The sequence below is a fragment of the Rhinatrema bivittatum genome, chromosome 16, assembly GCF_901001135.1.
Source record: "Rhinatrema bivittatum chromosome 16, aRhiBiv1.1, whole genome shotgun sequence".
Taxonomy (NCBI): Eukaryota; Metazoa; Chordata; class Amphibia; order Gymnophiona; family Rhinatrematidae; genus Rhinatrema; species Rhinatrema bivittatum.
In genome coordinates, this window is record NC_042630.1 from 5,485,922 (window position 1) to 5,508,419 (window position 22,498).

At 43.0% G+C, this 22,498-nt stretch overlaps 3 protein-coding genes across 3 annotated transcripts; all 3 read left to right on the plus strand.

Annotated features, from left to right (window-relative positions):
• Nucleotides 1-5,472: 5,472 nt before the first annotated feature.
• On the plus strand, nt 5,473-6,468 carry LOC115078479 (olfactory receptor 1019-like). The gene has a single exon (XM_029581400.1). The coding sequence runs from the start codon at nt 5,473-5,475 to the stop codon at nt 6,466-6,468; it is 996 nt and encodes a 331-aa protein (XP_029437260.1).
• Nucleotides 6,469-13,397: 6,929 nt separating this feature from the next.
• LOC115078480 (olfactory receptor 1009-like) lies at nt 13,398-14,366 on the plus strand. Its single transcript, XM_029581402.1, has one exon. It carries the CDS (start codon nt 13,398-13,400, stop codon nt 14,364-14,366), a length of 969 nt encoding a protein of 322 aa, XP_029437262.1.
• Nucleotides 14,367-20,458: 6,092 nt separating this feature from the next.
• Nucleotides 20,459-21,412, plus strand: LOC115078481 (olfactory receptor 13-like). Its single transcript, XM_029581403.1, has one exon. It carries the CDS (start codon nt 20,459-20,461, stop codon nt 21,410-21,412), a length of 954 nt encoding a protein of 317 aa, XP_029437263.1.
• The last annotated feature ends 1,086 nt before the right edge of the window (nt 21,413-22,498 follow it).

Below are 22,498 nucleotides of genomic sequence, written 5' to 3' on the forward strand. Positions count from 1 at the left end.
TGCCTGCAGAGCGTGCATGGGTAAATCTGTCCGGTCAGGATGCTCGGACTATCCTTTTGGAAACTGGTGCAAAGCCAGTGGATAAAAGCATCCAGAGACTTTGCATCTATGCAAGTACGTTTCAGAATTGTCCCCATGAAAGATACTCCAGACTCATGACACATTTCCTGAACCCAAGAATATTGATCCAATAGAGAACAAAAGTCCAGGTAAGCAAAAACGACACCACTCGAGTGATACCTTAGAGAAGTTAGGAAAACATCATTAGCACTGTTACTGTGTCGTCCTGAACTTAGAAATGCTGAAGTCAAGTGCCATCCATGTAATTATAAACGCAGCCTGTGAACTTCAAAATGCACTTACTGATATGACTGGCTTGCTGTTCTCATTTGTGATGTTTTCTTGTGATGAATGTTGTATATGCATGATCTCTCTTATATTTATTTTCAATGATGCCTTAGCAATATATGTAGTTACTGCTCGCTGAAGCAGCTCTTCTGAGCAAAATATGGCTCATATCTGTGCTGAATTATACAGAAGGCGTGCTATGGATGACACTTGGCTTCAGTATCTAAGCCAAGTACTTTACAGTGAAGGATTCCATGGATGACGATCGACTTTTCCATATGAGTTAACAGCCTCTTAAGATTTAGCATCTGTGATGTTATAGATGTGTAATGCTTCCCTGAGAGTTTTGTTTTAGTGGCTGGAGCTTGCTTACTGCTTTTGGGGACCAAGAAATTCAGTTCTGCGTCACTCAACCTGCGAAACATGGTGTCACAATGGTAGAAATATTTTAAAAAGAGGGGGGTGTCAATCCAGTGTCCATAGAGAAGAGATAGGAAACATTGAGCTACCTATCCAGTGCTCACTCAGAGGCAGCAGAGGAAGTGCCCACCTGACACACTAAGGAGAGAAGTGGAACTGAGAATCAAGATCAAGCAGTAGATTGCAGGTGTCACCAAGCGGAAACCTCAGTAGAAGAGAGCGATGAAGACCCCCAAGTTAAGGAATGTGTGAGGAAGGATTCTTATCGTACTCAATCTCCATGAACAATGGATAAAACAGCTACATTAAGACAGCACAAAATAAAAAAACAAACAGGCATAGATGGCACTGCAGGTCCCTTTCCTCAAAGAGCTTACAATGTAATGGAAGACATTAGGGAGAGAGGAGTTACATGGGGGGGCACTGCAGTTCTGAGAGCTCGGCAGCGCGTGATGATGCAGAAGAAACTGAGCAGAGGACTTCATTACCAAAGGTTCTCTGCAGATAAGTAGGCAATGAGGCAGGATTTCAAGATGGAGAGAGGAGTTTGGTCAGGAGAGAGGGAAAAAGAGATCCATAGGTGAAGAGAAAAGAGGGAGAAGGCATGAAGGAAGGTGCACACAGCACAGACAGGGGTGATGTCTGTGCTGTGTGCAGTGGGAGGTGTAAATGAGCACAGGAAGAGATGAGGGCTGAGAGAGAGGCTGGGGCACTGGAGAGCAGGACTAGGAAGGAAAGGTTTGGGATACTGAGATGAACTCGAGAGAGAGATTGGGAGACGGTGGACAGACTCAAGAACAGAGGAGACAGAGTCAAGCCTCTGACCTAGAAGGAGCTTCCGGCAGCAGCGTCCAGGACTGGTGGACATTGCTGTGGAAGAGGCAGAGACCCACTTATGAGAGGATACAGGAGAGTGATCTGGACCTTGGTTCATTAGACTGGATCACATCCTGTCACAGCAGAAACAAGAATAGGGTTTGGCTCATGCTGATAAACACTGAGACATACCACCAAACAATCCACAAGATGGGGGTAAATTAATGTGCTTAACACTACCTAACCCACGCCAAATTGGTGATGTTTTTTAATCATGAACACCACCTTCCACCCTGTTATATAATTTTTTTCATTTCAATTTTTGTTACTCAGAAGATTGTTTATCTCTTGTAAAATCTTGTGAAAAGTTCACCATCAATATGAATGAAACCCATCCACCAACTCATTGTAAAGGTGGTGTTCTTGATTAACAAACATCAAAGATAACCTGGATGGTAGCTTGAACATACTTTAATGAAACATCACTCTCCTCTCTAAAAAAAAACATTTTTTTCTATTGTGAGAAGGGTGTTTACAATTTTAATGATATGGTGATTACTGGTGTGTGGTATGTTAATTCATTAAAAGAATATAAAAAAAAGTTAAAGATAAAACATTAAAATTACTTAATTCGGTGTGGGTTGGGTAGTGTTAAATAGATAAACACTGAGAGGCAAGTTTCTCAGTCATTTCTCCAGGTAAATTGGCTCTCTGTCTGAAGTTACCATCCTCAGAGTGGCTGCAGAGGTTCACGTCAATGCTCATACAATTATCCACTATAAAAAGAGGGAGAGATCTTTTGCTAATTTATAAAACACTCTCCCTGGCTCTCACAGTAATAGCAGGTATGAAGCCCACAGATTATTTATTATTATGCACATTTTCCCAGGCACTGATATTCAAAGACAAGCTCTTCTCTGAGCCCTTGTGTTATTTTTAATTAATATTTAGGATTCAAAGGTTTTTATTGCTGGTCTGTGAATCCTGGGTGAGCACCGAATATGCAAGAGAGATTGGACTTGAAGACTGTAGAGTGCACCGCGCGTGAATGCAGCACAGAGGCCGGGAAATGTTCAAAAGCCATTCTCCTGAGTAACTGCTGATTAACCTGAATAAAGCAGATGCATAAAACCTGTCCAGCCCTTACCCCAGCTAAATGTATGCACGGTGCACCACGGCTCGTGTGCTGTGAGCTGGACTAGAAGGAGGCGTTTCTGGAGCACTGTTAGGTCGGGGGGAGAGAAATAACGCTCGCAGATGGGATTTTCAAGTTTACGCACATTATTTTCAAGGGAAAACAAGTCTATGCAGAGCGTGTGGGGATAAATACGGGTCCTTGGTTCCAGCGCGATTCTCCAAGGGAAAAGAAGCTCGGACTTTCCCTTCAGAAAGTGGTGCAAAGCCTGAGGATAAGAGCATCCAGAGAATTTGCTTCTATGCGGGAACTTTTCAAAACTGACCCCATGAAAGGTCCCCTGACTTCCTGACCCAAGAATATTGATCCAGGTAAAATAAATGACACCACATAGAGCAGTACCTTAGACAAGCTGAGAAAAGAATTAGCACTGCCAGTGTCTCGTCAAGAAGTGAGAAATAAGGCATCCGTAGAAGCCGGCACTATAAAATACATCACTAGGATGCTGAAGCCATAAGTATCCAATTCACATTCAAAAACCCCCTTTCTGAATTATTTTCAACAAAGTTAAACACTCAATAGGTCACAAAATGTGAATCTTGTCATTCAGAATTCAAATATGAAGCCATAATTATAACACAGCTCTTGATGATGTACAAAATGCACCTATTGATATGTTTTCTATGCTGTTCTCATTTGTCATGTATTCTTGTGCTGGGCATACATGATCTCTAAGTTTATTTTTAATGATGCCTTCACAGCATATGTAGTTACTGCCCCCCTGAAGCAGCTCTTCTGAGCAAAATATGGCTCATCTCAGGGCTGAGTTGTACATAAGGCATGCCCTGGGCGACATTTGACTTTGACAGCTAAGCCAAGTTCAACATTGCTCTCTGCTTCAAAGGCAGGGGAGGAGGTAAATTGGTCTCAAACAGTAACCAGCATGACCCCTGACCTTGGCGATCTGAGTAACTGATCGGTATGGGAACCTGATAACCATAGGAGCTTGCTGGGCAGACTGGATGGGCCGTAGGGTCCTTTTCTGCCATCACTTCTAAGTTTCCGTGAAGGATTCTGTGGATGACTGTCGAATTTTGCATATGAGTTAAGCATTAAGACTAAAGATTACTAAATGTCTCATGATTACAACTAGGAACAGTCACTTATGATTTAGCATTAGTGATGTTATAGATGTGTAAGGCTTCTCTGATTGATTTGTTTTAATAGCTGGAGGTTGCTTTGTGCTTTTAGTGCCTTTGAAGCTCACCCCTGAAATCACTCAACCTAAGAGACTTGGTGTCAACACAATGGAAATCTATTAGAGGAGAGAGGGACTGCCAATCCAATGCCCATTGAGAGGAGTAAGGAAGCCCTGAGCTACCTATCCCAGTGCTCACCCAGCAGCAGAGGAGGTGCCCGTCTGACACACTAAGGGGAGGAATGTAACTGAGAATTAAAATCAAGCAGTCGATTGCAGGCATCACCAAGGGAAAGCCTCAGTAGAAGGGAGGAACCTGCCTAGTTACCAATAAGCCTGCACTAATGTCCAGGAAGGAATAGAGGGGACTCCCATAGAGATACAAGGAGAGACAGATTTTATAACTGGAATTTATTTTTTGTATGATGGATCGTACCAGGAAGAGGTTAACAAAATAGCAAATTATACATGTTGAAGATTTCATTCAGTAAAATGTTATTTTGGAACACCAGTATGGAGTCCCAGCTATTTACTGGCACACTGAAGACTCAGGAACAGTCAGTGCTTCAGTCTTTGAAAGCAAATCCTTCCTCCCATTGGAGCATTCACACTGGAGAGCAGAGAGAGAGAGAGAGAGAGAGAGAGAGAGAGAGATAAGGACTCAGCCCCAGTATGGACTGTGTGCCCCTTACTCATAAGGAGAGAGTTGGGAAGGGGTTACAGTTGCAGGACCTACTTTTAAGTTTATAATGAGACTTCAAGAGTTGTCATTCTGTTTTTGACTTTTTTTCCTATTAAAGTATCACTCTATTTGGTTAATTAATAGCTACTTCTGCCCCTCACTTTTTCAGGGTGAAGGTAAAATCTTGATAAGAAAATTGGTCAATGGTTTCCAAAACTGACTCCTTCAGACCTACACAGCTGATTCACCCTAATGGTCCTTCTTCTGTTCTCCCTCAGGATATGGGTGTGCCAGGAGGCTCTCAGGGAAGATGAATGATGACTTCCTGAACTCCACATCATCAACATTATAAACAAGTAAATACCCAAATGTGGGCAGCGTGAAGAAGGCTGAACTCTATGGGCAGACAACTCCTTTCAGCTCTGGTAACTGTATGAGTCCCTGGGCAGCACCTAACAGCTTCCTCCCTAATGTAAACATAGAAATGACGGCAGAAGAAGACCAAATGGCCCATCCAGTCGGCCCAGCAAGTTTCACACTTATTTTTCTCACACTTATCTGTTACTCTGACTGCTGAGGTCAGGGCCCTTAATGGTAACTTTTTGGTTCTAATTTCCTTCCACCTCCACCATCGATGTAGACAGCAGTGCTGGAGCTGCATCAAAGTGAAGTATCAAGCCTATTGGTTAGGGGTAGTAACTGTCGCAATAAGCAAGCTACTCCCACACTTATTTGTTTACCCAGACTGTGCAATTTAGTCCTTGTTGGTTGCTGTCTTAATATAAATCCTCTTTTCTTCATCCCTTCATCTAATGAACTTAATTGTAACAATGCCAATTTTTTTAAAATTCCCTTATTATATCCCAAACTCCAATGGAAGAGGAAAACCTCACCACAATAACAGAGTTCATCATTCTGGGCTTTCCTGAATATCCAGAGCTACAAATCCCCCTTTTCCTTCTGTTTTTACTGATTTACCTGATCATCCTGATAGGCAACCTCACTATTATAGCCCTGACGTGCCTGGACCCTCGCCTGCACACCCCCATGTACATTTTCCTCTGTAACTTGTCCTTCATCGATATCGCTTTCACCTCAGTCACTCTTCCCAAACTGCTGGACATCTTCTTAAGAAAGGGACAACGTATTTCTGCAATTGGGTGTTTTACACAGGCGTATTGTTTCATCTCTTCAGGATGTGTAGAATTTCTTCTCCTTACAGTCATGGCTTATGACCGCTACGTGGCCGTCTGTCACCCCCTGCGTTATGCCATTATTATGAACCTAAGACTCTGTGTACTGATGGCTGCTGGGACCTGGATCTTTGGCTATATGGAAACAGTGACACACACTGTCCTTCTCTCTCATTTCTCTTATTGTGAGTCCAATGAGATTAACCATTTCTTCTGTGACCTCTCAGCACTGCTAAAACTCTCCTGTAGCAGCACTGCCACCATTGATCGTCTGACTTACACTATAGGTGTTGTCCAGGATATGCCCTGCATTATCTCAACCTTTGTATCTTATGTCTACATCATCTCCACCATCCTCAGGATTCGTTTAACCGAGGGCAGACGCAAAGCCTTCTCCACCTGCTCCTCCCACCTCACGGTCGTTATTCTCTTCTATGGGACTACACTCTGTTCATATATGAGACCAACATCCACACAGTCCCCCAATCAAAATAAACTTTTTGCAGTGTTGTATAACGCTTTGATCCCCATGTTCAATCCCTTGATTTACAGCCTGAGAAACCAAGATGTAAAAAAGGCCCTAAGAAAAATAATTATTAGAAAACAAGTTTCTAGAGACTGTAGGAACATTTTCTCTGCCCGGGACTGTAAAATGTCCTGGCTGACCAAGAGATAGAATGAAATACACCCTGCATATTAAGGACATCACTGACCAAGAAATAGAATGAAATGCACCCTGCATATTAAGGACATCACTGACCAAGAAATAGAATGAAATGCACCCTGCATATTAAGGACATCACCTGGTTACGAGAATGACTGCAACCCCTAACTATATAAATCTTGAATTCTTATTAAGGACACTGGTAACGTGGTCAGTCGTGGCTTAGGAAACAGTCAAGAGAAATAAGGAGGCAGATTCTGGCTGTTTCTTTAGGTGTTTATTTATAGTGAAAAAGCCAAAAATCAAACAAATAGTTCATCTCACCTTAACTTCGGGTAACCACAGTCCTCAAACATAGCAGGTCTTTGTCTAGGCTGGGTCTCCAACTGCTCCCCGGGGCCCCTCTAAACCTTCTGGGACCTGCCTTCTTATACTAGGCTGAAGGGATCCCCTCTGGGCCCCAGAATCACAGGCTGGATTGAGACTTAAAGAGAACTGGACCAGATAGCTGAGGCCGGCCGGTCCCTTAAGGTGGTCTGAGGGAGGTTTCCTGTAGACTCCCTCACCGACACCTAAAACTCAAGACCAACATGGTTTGTAGCTTTCACATCTCGAGTGTGCAAGCTTCACTGTGATAGGTAATCCATTTTTTTATTAGAATTCTCCACCATAACTTCTGTCTGCTGTCTGTCCATCGGTCTGGGGGTGGTAACATTTGTAAAACTTCACCCATCGAGTCCACACCTAGGAGGAAGGTGGAGCATGGGTGTGAAATTTATCTGATCTAATAAGGATGAATTTATTTTCAACAAGGTCAAAGTGGAGAAAATCCCTGAATCAGCTCGCCCTGACCTTCCTCTCCTGTTTATTAAAAAAAAAAATATATATATATATATATATGTAGTTTCATAGCTTCCTAAAATTATCCAGCTGTGTACGGTGCACTGACAAAGAAATGTCCCCCAAAGCCTGTATAAAACAATAAAAATTCATAATTCTAAGGTGGTCAGGACAGAGGAAAGTGTTCCCCTCCTAGGAGGGAGCTCAGGGGGTGGGCAGAGAAAGCAAGCCTGGGAGATTTCACCCAGTAGACTAAAAATAGGCAACTTGCAGATAGACCACAATACTTGTGAAATACGTAGTCATTGTCTAATGCTCTTAGCTCATGGCTGATGACTTCAGTCCCTGACAGGTCACATCCGGAGCTCGTGGGTCTGTGCCACGTCAACTGCTTCTCACCTGTAAACTAGGTGCATGCAGGCAGGAAGCAACAGCAGGAAGACACAGTGGCCCTGAATCTTAGGGCCTTTCAGCATTGTAGGGACTCATGAAGGGGTGAAGACCAGGGTCTCCCCGCTGGACTTCACACTGTGATGCAGCGTGTAGAATTTCAGTGGCCACTTCCAGGTACAGTTTATCAGGATGGGTGAATATATAGTATTGTATATTTCAAGAGAAGAAGTAGAAACGTAGACGCAAGCTTACAAGCTGAGCAAAACACGTTGGGTCATGTATCTGCAATGGGCAACTGCATAATCTAATCAATTAGGTCTTCCACGTGAATACAGTGTACTAATTTGGATGAACTTAATCAACTGGGTAGGCTGGAGCATAAAATTTGACTAATAATCCCTATTCTCTGTTTCTTCATTCCTCAAAGCAGTACTGCCTCCGGAATCCTCCAGGGTCCTCAGTATCTCTGGCTATTTCTTGCTATGTAATATAGTCACCTCATTATACCTTCTTATTCATAAGGCTGAATGCCATCCCAGGTTTATTCTTCTGTACTTTTCATCATATGTTAGATGCAGCCTCACAATGCACCCACTGACTCTCTAGCCATCAAGGCAGATGGTGGAGCAGGAGAGCAGAGTCCCCAGGCCCCTTCTCATCTCTGTTATAAGTGGAAACTAAGAAACTCAACATCTTCTGCCTTCATGGTCTTCAGCCCTAGAATAATATGTAATCCATGCTGTGAAAAGTGAAACTTGTCTTCTCTTTCCGTACTGTGCATTAATCTTCAGGTTGTGTCAATGGCTCTTCCTTGGCGTTCTTCTGAATTCCAATAAAAACAAATTAAATTCCAGTTAATTGTGAGAAATCCGTGCTATCGTTGCAATGCAAGCAGAGAAAAACGAATGAAATACCGTATCTCATTGCCCCGGAGTATCTGCTCCAGGGTGCTGGTACTCTGAGTATTACACGATAGGAGGCTTGGGGATGTAAATTAGACCATCTACTCTTTTGAAACTTTGGGGTAAATTTTGAAAGGTTTAGGCACCTTGAAAAGCATGTAAAAAAAAATAGCAACCATGCAGCTAAATCAGCCATATCCAGGGGAGTGGATTTTTAGCTGGAAGTATGCATGCACTTTTGGCCAGAAAGGCTCAGTGTTCTGGGGAGGGGTGGGAAGGAGTTAGGCGTCGTAGATGAAAACTGTGCATAGAGTAAAGTCAGCACTTTGCCCCACTGTTGAATAGCGTGGCAGCAGAATGCATGGACATTTAGCCATGCAATTTGATCTTCAAACACTACTTACACTGATGCCATGTGTTTGAAAACAAACTAGATTTGTGAATGTGGAAATTTGCGTACACGCATTTCTAGATAGGTGCTCCGTTGAAAATTTATCTCAATATTTATTGAAGGTTTAGTACACTGTATTCATGTGGAAGACCTAATTGATTAAATTCTGCAGTTGCCCATTGCAGATACATTATTTCCTAGTTACCATACATTATTATTTGTACACACAGCAAGTACATTCTTGTAGCCTTATTTCCATATATCTGAAGCATATTTTACCAGTCAAATCTTCCTCAAAGTATCTATGCGGTCAAACAATTTAAGAGAATGATGTGTAAAGACATCTAAAAAAAAAGTAAAGCTGGACAGAGAATAAACTGATATTGCACATCTGAAAGCCTCTGGGACACTTAATCCAAGCCTGTGTTCAAACAGACCAAAATGCTATGCTAAACAGTTTATTTTATTTATTTTTATTTATTTTTTCTATACCAACATTCCTGTACAAAAATACAAATCATATCGGTTAACAATGAAACTTCAATTTCGCTCGAGGACGGTACAAGGAACAATGTTGCCAGTTAAACAGTTGAAAACATATTGAAAACATTTGAAAATATGTCAGAACTCGTCTAAACCTAACCCGAAAACTCATGAAATTCATCTCAACATGAGAGAATTAAATGCAACAAATAGATCATAACGGGAAACGGAATAAACTGGAGGGATGGTTGGGGGGAGTTAGGTAAAAGGAAAACGGCGATTAGGTGTCCTGAAAGGCTTGGCTAAAAAGCCATGTTTTAGTCTCTTTTTGAAGACAGAAGGGCAAGATTTTCATCTGAGGTCGGGGGGTAACGCATTCCATTGGTGTGGACCAGCAGTCGAAATGGCCCGTTTTCTGATTAAGGTTTTGGCTTGGGGAGTTTATAAGCAGCTGATGGAAGGGAAATGCTTGGGTTTTGCAGTTCTCTATAAAGGGGGTCTGTGCAGGGTCAACAAAAGGGAGCCATGTTCAGATTTATAGAAATGATTGAACTGAATAAATTATGGCAGTGAGAACAGGTCAAAAAGCCATGTATCAACGAATTCAAATAGATGCAAGAATTAGAGACCTTCATAAATGTATAGTTGAGTAAAATGAAAAACTCACTTATATGAGCTTATAGAGAACTCAACGAGAGCCTTTAGACAACTAAAATGAATAAATGCTCAGCAATTTTCTAATCATCAGTCTCTTACATTACTTTTTTCATTTTCTTTTATGCATTTAAATTAATTTCACCAATAAATCATAGACACTTATTTTGAAAATTGTATCAAAATGATTTCCTTCATGGTTTGCCAGTACTTATTATCGAAATGCCTGATACAATTGACGTTTTGAAGAATCTCCTTCCTTCGGAGCCGTGCTAGCCCCTGTTCAGATTCTGAAGATATATGAAATCATATATAAATGTATTTCTTATATTGCCTCATTTCCATCCTTTAGCGATCCACTGTATATCACCTGGGAGTATACCCTCTGCCCTTGATCACAGGTGTATGACGTATTCTTCTCTGCCATATGCGCTGTGCTTGGAAATTTTCATCCTGAGGGAGCCTTTCCCGAGGGGATCTACAGGGAGTATAAATACTTCTGCCCACTGAGGACGGAGCTGGTGCAGAACACTCAGTCACTAAATGTGCCAGGGCTCGTGCCCACAAAGGGTCGGGCAATGCGGCCCCTGAAGGTGAGGACTGTGTGCGGGGGGTGCTGGTTATTAGCACTTGAAGGGTTCTCATCCTACTAAAGCTCCATCGGGTCCTGCCCTGCCTAATACAAGAAGGAGATGTGAAAAAAGGAAAGAGAGTTAACTTGATAGAAAAGCAGGTACCACATAAAGATACAATAGCACCAAATGAAGAATGAGCTGGTGCAGATTCCTTCCTGAAAGTCTCCAATGCGATGGAAATCGGTAGAGAGATAGAGCGGTTTTATAGAGAAGGGATGCAATGCTGAGGAGGGGGCAGTGAGTGACAGATGTGGAGAAGAGGAAGCAGCGGGCTCAGCTTGTAACAGGTTTTCTCAAGATAAGTGGGACATGAGGCGGAGAGAGGAAGAGATCCAGATGTGAAGCACAGGGAGGGAGCTGGCATGAAGGAAGGAAGAGGGAAGGGAGCTATAATGTCTGTGCTGTGCACGGTGGAAGGAGGAAAGAGACCCAGGAGATGAGGGCGGATTCATGGCTTTGACAAGGAAGCACAGGGCTAGAAAGGAAAGTTTTAGGGACTTGATAAAACTCAGAGAGAGACTGGGAAGCAAGGAATGAGGAGGCAGAGTCAAACCTTTGCACCATGAAGGAGTTTGACAGTAGTGTCCAGGACCTGGCTGTGCTGGTGTGCCCAGCTGTGGAAGAGATGGAAACTCACACATAGGTGAAAGATATTTAAGGTATGAGTGGATGATTTGAGTCTTGATTCATGAAGAAGGGATCGGATTTTTTTTTACAGTAGAAGCATGAGTTAATGTTTGTTAACGTTGATAAACTTTCAGAAGCAATTTTGAAACCTCTGCGGGAGATCTTGTGGAGTTGCATAGAAGCAGTTATAAAATGTGTATGGCAACACGCGTGTGCCAATTTCGAAATGAAGTCCCTGCATGTGCTTGCACGCCCTTGACCTAACCATGCCCTTTACTTTTGCAGGTCTACAGCATCCTATAAAAGTAAGAGGGTTATCAGAATGTCCTCCCCATCCAGAGAATTATCTCACCGTGTTTCTTCACAGCCTTCATGAGGCATCAGCCCTAGTTCATCAAACTTGTTATTAGCACAACAACAGTTTGAGAAAACTGAAATCATATTCTCCTCCTCCTAAGTTCTCCTGTACATAACTCTTCACCATTTTCTCTCTACTGCTCCCCTTTTAACCCTTCCCTGTCTATTGTATTTTCCTTTAAGTTCATTGTAAACCGATATGATGTCATTACGAACACCGGTATATAAAAGCTGTTAATAAATAAATACTATTGAACTGGAAATTAAATGCACTAATTATCCTGTTCTAAAAACTGAAGATCCTAAAACAAATTGAATAGACTGCTTATTCATGAGACTTGGATATATTTATTGACAGTGACCTAAATTTAAAAAAAACATGTCAGCACAAAAATTAGAGATGGATACAACAAACTTCTAACACTGAGATGCTTGAAACCCCTTCTAACCCAGCCCAGTTTTAGAACTGTACTCCAACTACTAATATTCTCGAATATCGATTATTGTAGCTCCTTTTTGCTTGGACTTCTTAATAATACTTTGCGACCTTTACAGATTTAACAAAATGCAGCTGCCAGAATATTGACAGGAGCTAGAAAGTTCACTCGCATAACCCCCATTTTAATATCTCTACACTGGTTACCTATTAAATATCGCATTGATTACAAAGTACTTTGTTACATAAAGTAATAAATAGAGAGCAAACAGAATGGCTAAGTGCAGCAGCAACACACGTTCACACACCTCAGTGCAATTTAAGGTCCTCAGATAAAGGGCTATTGACCATTCCATCAATTTGCATTGCTTATTTAAGTGAGGTCAGGTCACGGGCTATATCCATAGCAGGACCCAAGTTATGGAACTCCTTGCCAATAGAATTACAGCTACAAAATTTAAAAACCTTTAAGAAAGATCTAAAAAAAATGGTTCTTTATGAAGGCATTTCAGGAAACAGAATAAGAAACTTACATATGGCTGTTTTAAGAAAACATTTCAGGAATATCATTGTCTAAGATTTGATTAAGGTTTTAAGACATTTGTTTTATTTTATCTGCTATTTCTGTTATTATTGTATGTAATTATTTGCTTTATCGTTTTATGATTATGTAAACCATTGTGATAGAATACTGAATGATGCTATCTAAAATCAAACAAATAAATAGATAAACAAGCAGGATGTTTCCAGGCTTTATCATGCATTGCCTTGGCTGTGTTCTTCTCCAATATGGCCCCAATTCACTTTTACTCTCTGCTCTACTCACTTATAGAAACTTCCAACCCGTGACACAATCAGTCTCTGAATTAAAAATTGGTCAATAGCTTTCAAAACGGACTCCTTCAAATTCACACTGCTGGGTCATTCTACTGATCTTCCCTCTCTCCTTTCTCAAGGTAAGGGTGCGAGAGGAGGATCTCAGAGAAGATGAACAATGTCTTCCCAAGATCCTCATTATCTACGAAATAAATGAGTGAATCCCCAATTGTGGGCCATTTGAAGAAGGCTGAATTTTTAAAATCAGTGTCTCCCTTCAGTTCAGGTAACTGTATGTGTCCCTGGGTGGCATCACATAGCTTCATCTCTCCTCATGTGCATGCAATTAACTTATTTCTAATTATTTCAATTTCTCCCATATTTCGCTTCCATGTTTCCAGAATCCAATGGAAGAGGAAAATATCACTACGGTAACAGAATTCATCATTCTGGGGTTTCCTGAATTTCCAGATCTACAAATTCCCCTTTTCCTTCTGTTCTTACTGATTTACCTGCTCATCCTGATGGGGAACCTCACTATTATAACCGCGACATGCTTGGACCCTCGCCTGCAAACCCCCATGTACTTTTTCCTCTGTAACTTGTCCTTCCTCGATATTTCTTCCACCTCTGTCACTCTCCCGAAATTGCTGGACATCTTCTTAAGGAAGGGTCAGAGTATTTCTGTAAATGGCTGTTTTATACAGATGCATTTTTTTATAGTTTCATTATGTTTAGAATTTCTTCTGCTTACAGTCATGGCTTATGACCGCTATGTTGCGATCTGTCACCCTCTACGCTACGCTGTGATAATGAATTGGAAGGTCTGCATACTGATTGCTGCAGGGACCTGGATCTTTGGGCTTCTTAACCCTGTGACATATACTGTCCTTATATCACGTTTCTCTTTTTGTGGCTCTAATGAGATTAACCATTTCTTCTGTGATCTCTCAGCTCTGCTAAAACTCTCCTGCACCAGCACCTCCACCATTGAATATATAACTTACATTTTAGGAACTTTGGTGGGGCTTCCCTGCATTACCTCAACCCTTGTGTCTTACGTCTACATCATCTCCGCCATCCTGAGGATCCGTTCCACCGAGGGGAGACGCAAAGCCTTCTCCACCTGCTCCTCCCACCTCACGGTCGTTATTCTCTTCTACGGGACTGTGCTCTGTTCATATATGAGACCAACGTCCACGCAATCCCTCACTCAAAACAAGCTCTTTGCAGTGTTGTATAACGCTTTAATCCCCATGTTCAACCCCATGATTTATAGCCTGAGAAATAAAAAGGTCAAGAAAGCCCTCAGCAATATATTTCCAAGGAAACTGTTTTTTCTTAGAGATCAGAAGAACATCTTCTCTGCCTCTTGACTACAATACTCCAGGGCAAACCATGAACCAGAGTGAAATACACCCTGTGTATGAAGGACATCGCCTTGTTAAATGAGTGATGGAACTAACCAACAATAAATTATTCTTTTATTACTAAGAATACCCAAACTCAAGAGCACAATGGCTTGTAATGTTCACATTCCCAGTGTATAAGCCGCCATCTATTCAATGTTCATTTTCAATTCTTTTAAAAAGACTCCCGCAGGACCATTAACCCCATTCATACTGTTACTATCTTACTATCCCTCCTTCCTTCCACAGAGATATGAACACATCACCAAGATAAATAAAATAAGCTGACATAGTCCCCCGATGGCTGCAATGATCCCTAGAGCCCCCAGGCACCCCCCTGCCCTGAGTGGTGGTGTCCCTAGTGACACTATTTTGTGGGGAGCAATGCTGTGGGCAGGAGGGCTTCACCTGGAACCCTCTGGAAAGGTAAGAGCTCCTTCTGGAGGGTTGTAAGGGGCTCAGGATAAAAGGGCTGTCTGGAGGATATGGGGGGTTATTGAATTTGCATGGGGTGGACTTGGAAGATAATGGAAAGTGGTTATTTCATCTGCTAGGAGAAAGGACCCAGAAAGCTATGGGGGGGGGGGGGGAATTGATTTTTTGGACCTGCCTAGGGATGGACTTGGGGATTATGAGTGGTCATTGGATCTGCCAGGACAGGGGACTGGGGGCTATAGGAGTTATGACATTCAATTTGGATACACACAAAGTGATGTGCACAGAAACAAATAATCCCAACTACACAATGCTGGGTTCTGTATTGGGAGTCACTACCCAGGAAAAAGGACTTGGGAGTGGACAATACGGTGAAACCCGCAGCTCATTCTGCAGCGGCAGTCAGAAAAGCTAATCTTAGGAATGAAGAATAAAGCCATCATATCGCCTCTGTATCGAGCCCTGGCGCGATCGCACCTTCAGTATTGTGTGCAGTTCTCCCATCTCAAGAAAGTTAGAGCAGAGCTGTCAAAGAAGCACAGAGGGGCAACGAAGACTCCCAAATTTAGCTGTAGGCAACTGCCCAGGCCACCTCAATTTGAATGCGGCTCACTTCAGGGCTATGCTGTGACGTTGCTTTAAAGTGGTACCGTGGTGCTACTCCAGCTACTCCTCTTTCCACGCGTGCCTCGGGGCAGCGAACTCTTAAATCCAGTCCTGGTGACAAACGTGATAAAGGGGCTGGAAAGATGAAACAGGCTGGGACTCTGCAGCTTGAGGAAGGGATGACCGATATGATAGAGAGTTATTACATCATGAATGGGGTGGAAAAGGTTATTTACCCTCCCAGACAGTACAAGGACTAGGGGACACTCCATGAAGGTAGCAGGTAGCAGATTAGAAAGCAATTGGAGAAAATATTCTTTTCACAAAAAACTCACCATCGAGATGCCAGAGGCATTTATTTATTTATTTATTTATTAAAGGCTTTTATATACCGACTTTCTTGATACAAATCAAATCAACTCGGTTTACATCGAACTAGGCAGTAACTATAATCAACTATAATCAACAAGAGACAATTTGAAGGAGTATAAAGTTACATTATAACAAGGAAGCCTTAACTGGGAGTAGGAAATAAGAAAGGGGGAACGAAGATAAAGTACAATATACAAGAGAGTATGGGAGGGAGGCAAGGAGCCGTCCTCATGATAACTTGCAACATGATTTACACTTGTCAGGCTTAAAAGGGGTTTGGAGGAAAAGTCCACAAAGGTAGAATCGTTTCCGCTTTGTTTAGTTTTTAATGCATTGTACCTTGATGTTTTCATTTTGTACATCACTTTGAGAGATTTACAGAAATCTGTAAAGCGATTAACAAAGATTTTTACATAAATAAATGACCAGATAAAGATGGTAAAAAGCCACTGCTTATCCCTGGGAGTGGGAAACAAACAATGGATCCTGCTCTTCGGGATCTGCCGGGTTTTTGTGAGCCAGGATGCTGGGCTCCATGAACCTGCGCTCTGACCCATCAATGTCACCCCTTATGCTCTTGCTAGCTACAGAATGAAGTTGAGTTTGGCAGCTCCCTTCACCTTCCCTACCCCCCGTGATGTGGGCCAGCCATAGTGCAAACAAAAGAAATCCATATTCCCATGTAACATTCAGATTTATTTCATAACGATGTCATTAATGATTCATAATTTAGCACTGCTCATCCTTAGCTATCCAGTGTGTATAACCTGAGAATACTCGCACACCCCTTCTGTCCGTGGTCACGAGGGTACCACATACTCTAACCAGGGCTCCCCTGCTGCTGCTTCTCTGCCTTGTCTGCTATTAATTGGGCATCTTCAGCCTCAGAGACCTTTTCCCAAAGGGACAGACGGAGAGGGTAAATACTTCTACCTGCTGGGGCTGGAGCTGGGGAAGATCTCTCAGCTCTGATCGTGCCAGGGCTCCTGCCCACAAAGGGTCATCGCTGATCGGACATGGAGCGAGGAGGACCCTGAAGGTGAGGAATGTGCGAGGGATGTTGGTTATCAGCACTTGAAGGGGTCTTATCCTGCTCAGCCTCCATCCATTCCTGCTCTGCCAGGCACAAGGAGGAGATGAGAAAAATGAATAAAAGAGTTACAGTAAGTCAGCACAAAATGACAAAGGAACAGGGGCAGATGGAGACTGCAGGGGAGGGAGAGGGCATGAAGGAAAGAGAGCATACAGGTGTGATCTCTATATAAACATGTGGACAGACAGAGAGGATGGGACCGTGGAGAGCAGGACTAGGAAGGGAAGCTTTAGAGAGAGAGCGAGAGACTGGGAGACAGTGAATGGATGTGAGGATGGAGGAGGCAGCGGCATCCAGGACTGGCCATACTGGTGAGGAAGAGACGGAAACCAGTTTATCAGAGGTTCTCCTTCTTCAGCTAGAAGGGTTTTCGGGTATGGGCTAGCGATTTGGATCTTGGCTCAGGCTGTTGCAAGTGACATTGGTGCTTTACCCACATTTTCAAAGGCAAAGTACTTGTGGTGTTTCTCACTGAAAACGAGCAACTTGCATGCATTGAAAGCATCCATCGCTTTCTGTGTGGGGGCAGGGAAAGGGACACTTCATTTCTTCACTCATTTAGATCCCATAATCCTGCCTCTGAGCAAAGGCACCGGGGTGACTTACAATAAGAAACAGGACAGAATAGAAAGAGATGGCAACGTGCCCAGGCAGCGTCCCTCCCCCTGCGGACGCCCCCAGCACTTTTAGACACATTTGAGGGGTGAATTTTCGGTCACTCCAGGTTACCCCAGGAAATGCCTTTCAGAATGAGCTACCCCGCCCTTTCCCTCTGACGACCCCCTCCTTCCATCCTGTACTTTCCCCGTGTGCTCTTGTGCGTGGTTGAATTATTATTTAGGATGTGCATTTTTCCCACCGATGTTGCTCTATAGCCAAAATACTATTCCAGTAAGGTTTCCCTCTCCTTCTCTTGGGCCCTTGCACTCACACCCAAGCCAGCGACGTCCCCTCTGGGTTTTGGGTGGGAGGCAGCTCGGTTAAATAGAAAATCCCTTTCCGTGCCTTAGAAAAGTAACAAAAACGCTATCGAGGATTCCTGCTCCTCCCTGAGAACTGTCTCACCACGTTTCTGCGACTTCACTCTTGGGCTGTCACACTTCTGATTCATTTCACATGCACATTTTGAATAGATTTTCTTAATGAATGTAAATTTGCTTTACCACTCATGCATTGCCTTGGCTGTGCTCCTCTCTCCTGTTGCTCTAATGCCCTTTTTCAGTTTTGGGGGTAAACGTGCCTATCCTCCCACCCATTAATCCATTCATTTGTTCCAATTTATTTCATGCCCTACCAAAGCAGCTCAGAGCAGGTTACAAAATCCATACCAGTCCATTTCATGACATGGCAAAAGTGCATGGTAAAGAAATATATCAGTAATACAGCAGCTCTCACACTCAGAACGTATCCATATCAATGTCTCACCTGAATACAACCACCAGAATATAATACCCCAAAAAAACAGTACCCAACCAGCTCATCATCAGCTCCATACAAAATATCCCCTTCCTTACCCATGTCTACAATCCTATCTCACGGTCATCTTTACACTCATCAACTGCTCCAACGAAGCAACATGCAAAGGCCCAGGCTTACAGTAAGCCACACCTTCCATCTTTTGCAAAAGGTCAAATAGTTTAATTCAGAACACAATCCCACAGAAAAGGTGCCAAACAGCTAAAAACCCTTTCCCTGCTGGAGGCTAGCAAGGCTTGCAGTTAGGAACGTGGCCCCCTTAAGGGACTGTGACTATTCAGCAAATATTAGAGGTCATCCCGTGATGTAATGCCTTGAACACAATACACAATACTCTGAGCGTTAAAAACAAAACTTTGCGCTAGTTTCCAGCGCACTTTTAACACTCTTGTTAATGATAGGCAAATGCATCAGGAGTTTAAGAAAAAAAGTGCAAATCTTTAAAATGTGCATTCGGCATGGGCTGAATGCACTTTTAACTCAGGAAGGGAGGGGGAAGCTGTCTGTGACAGCCTCTTAGCTGGATAAATCCCGAGTTATCCATCTACCTGGTGCCAGTCACTGCTACTTAGCTGGATAAGTAAGCTGCCACCGCTGTAGTTATCTGTGGACATTTTAAAACTGTTTTTAAACTTTCCCCCCGTTTTTAGGGGTCTTGTGTGTCAGTGCATTGGCCCGGCACAGTCTCTCAGTGTCACGGGTACTGCTTAATGCCCTCATTTCTATGGGATTTGCACGCGAGGATGCTAAACAGGACTCCCGATTAGGAGCGCACGTTTTGTGCAGGCAAAACTCCTTGCTGCATCAGGAGTATGTTTTGCGCGGCAGAAAATGTGCGCTGAAGTGCAGGGCTAAAAGATGCATCCGACTGCATATCAAACACAAGCCGCCTATCAACAGGTAACCAACGTAAAGTCACCAGGAGAGGTAGCACATCATTCTTTACCCTTTTTTTCCCCCCTAAAAACGTCCTAGTTGCTGTATTTTGCATAACTTACATCTTTTTGTAGGACACCTGGTGCAAGGGAGACAGTTATCTACTTCACTAGTCACTTCTGAATGAATAGCAGTTGCCAGATCATTTTGCATTAAAAACAGTGTCAACCAGCAGATCAGTCATCCACTAGCAAACGTTCCCCTTAGCGTCTGCACTGATCTGCTTGTGCCTGGACAGAGAGAAGGCCAAAGGCACACCCAGGTCTCTCACCGCTTCCTTAGGCTGCAAGCTCACTCCTTGAAACAAAGCCAGTTCAATTTTAAATTTGGTTCTCTCAAGCCACTTGGCTGCTGCACCAGAACAAGCCTGAGTGAAACTCACTCTTCCACCCCACCCCACCCACATTTCTCTAAGACAAAGAAGTTTTACATTAAATTCCTCAGCCACGTCCCTAATTGAAACTGTTTTGCAAATAAGCTGACTGTACAACCAGTAATCCTACTGAAAAGGTCTAAACCGCTCATACTGGGGACACAAGATACAAATGTTAAAACTCTAAATCGCCTCTGCCGAGCATCTTTAAGATGATGCCTTCCACAAACCCTCCCAATGAAATGCACTCCAGTAGTCGGACACATCTTACTGAGCACTTCCACCCTTGCTCCTCAAACACAATCCAAATCCACTCTACCTGGGAACAAGGCGAGACCTCAAACTCTACCCTATTATTCAAGCATTTGCCAGTGCCCCAACTTAGCCCAATGAAGCAAAGCTTGACTAAAGATGCAATCTCCGAGCCGAGAATACCGATCCACAACTGAACAAAAAGCTTTCAAACTTGCACTGCTAGTTCATTCTAATGGTCCTTTCTTCTCTCTCAAGGTGCCAGCAGGATCTCAGGGCAGATAAACGACGTCTTCCTGAGCTCCATGTCATCTGAATCACAAGCAAACAAAAAAATACCCAAATGCGGGCAGCATGAAGAAAGCTGAACTCTATGGATGGATATCTCCTTTCAGCTCTGGAATCGCCTGCGTCCCTGGGTGGCATTTCATAGCCCCCCCCCTCGTGTGTCTGCAATGAGCTTATTTCTAACAATCCCACTTTTACTCCATTTCCTTGGTTATTTCCCAGAATTCAATGAAGGAGAAGAATATCACCAGTGCTATGGAATTCATCATTCTGGGGTTTCCTGAATTTCCAGACCTCCAAATCCTCCTTTTCCTTCTGTTCTTACTGATTTACCTGATCGTCCTGATGGGGAACCTCACTATTATAGCCCTGACGTGCCTGGACCCTCGCCTGCACACCCCCATGTACTTTTTCCTCTGTAACTTGTCCTTCCTCGATGTCTTTTCCACCTCAGTCACCCTCCCCAAACTGCTGGACATCCTCTTAAGGAAGCATCAGAGGATTTCTGTAAATGGGTGTTTTACACAGATGTATTTCTTTCTGGCCTTGGCAGTTGTAGAATCTTTCCTTCTTACAGTCATGGCTTATGACCGCTATGTGGCGATCTGTCACCCACTTCGTTACACCATTATTATAAATGAGAGGGTCTGTGTATTAATGGCTGCAGTAACATGGATCATTGGATGTCTGATAACAGCCTTACAACCTTTCCTTGTATCACGTTTCTCTTATTGTGCCTCTAATGAGATTAACCATTTCTTCTGTGATCCCTCAGCATTGCTAAAACTCTCCTGCACCAGCACCTCTGCCTTTGAATCTATAATATACATTGCTGGAGTTTTTATAACGCTTCCCTGCTTTAGCTCAATCCTCGCATCTTATGTCTACATCATCTCCACCATCCTGAGGATCCGTTCCGCAGAGGGCAGACGCAAAGCCTTCTCCACCTGCTCCTCCCACCTCACGGTCGTTCTCCTCTTCTATGGGACTAGAATGTGCTTGTATATGAGACCAGCGTCCATGCAGTCACTGGACCAAAACAAGTTCTTTGCTATGTTGTATAATATTTTAATTCCCCTGTTTAACCCCCTTATTTATAGTCTGAATAACAAAGTAGTAAAAGCAGCTCTAAGAAAAGTATTGACTAGAAACCTATTTAAAAATCAGAGCTACAATAGCTAGCTAGGGGAGGTGGCAGAAACAGGAGCACTAACAAAATTCAAGAGAGCCCAAGAGAGGCACAGAGGATCCCAGGTTATGAAGAAGTGAGGGGGAAGGGAAAAGATGAACTGCAGAAGGAATGGAGTTGGGTGAGCTAGATAGACCTTATTCCATGTTCCTGTGTTTGTGACTGCCAAACTGTAGGGACTTTGCAGATAAAATACTATTCCCTTATGACTGATCTGAGTTTACCAGAGCATAACAAATACCATTTGTCTTAGTCTTAGCACAATCCCTAACCTATCACAATAAACTTAACCGTGATCAGATATTGAAAGGATTACATAGTAGCAAAAGGTTTTCAGATTGGAAAATATTTGGTTCTCAAAGACTTACAATACTCTCATGAAATCAGTAAGACCCTAGCATATCAAATTAGCATTAAAGCTTGCACTTAAGAAGTTAAAAGAAATTCTGTAACCCTGGCAGATAGGAATTTTATATGCCTTAAACCTCACCAGATGCAGTCTGGACTGGTTCTTTTCCTGGCACTGCTGGGATGATGTTGCTACATGGGATCACAGCTGCTTGATGTTTCTCACTCACAACTCTGCCTTAGTGATTCAGCATTTAGCTTGGTAGGAGGACAATGGTGGCCTCTTGAGAGAAACCAGATTGTTCAGCTCCAAAGCTAAGAAGGTGTGTCAGTCTATTGCTTTAGTTGGTACATGGGACTCCGGTTTTTCCATGTGGCTTCTTCTTTATTCTCATGCCTGAAGGAAGGCTTCTTACAGTGTTTATCCCTGTTTACAGATAGAGTATCGGGAAGGAGGGACAAATGAATGACCTGATAGTCACTGTCAGAACTCCTTCAGTTTTCTGCCTGCACATTAGCTGCTTATACAGAGAATTTCTCTGTTTGTTTACCAGCTTCCTCTTTCTCAGCACATCATGACAACTGGGTCTGTTTCTTTGCATCCTAGCTCACTATTGTCCCAACATTAGAATCTTTCCTATTCCCATTGGCTCTCTCTCTTCTATCTGAGTTTCAGCCTTACCACTACGCCAATGGTTTCGGTATCATGGGTTCCTTTTGTCTTGAGTCCC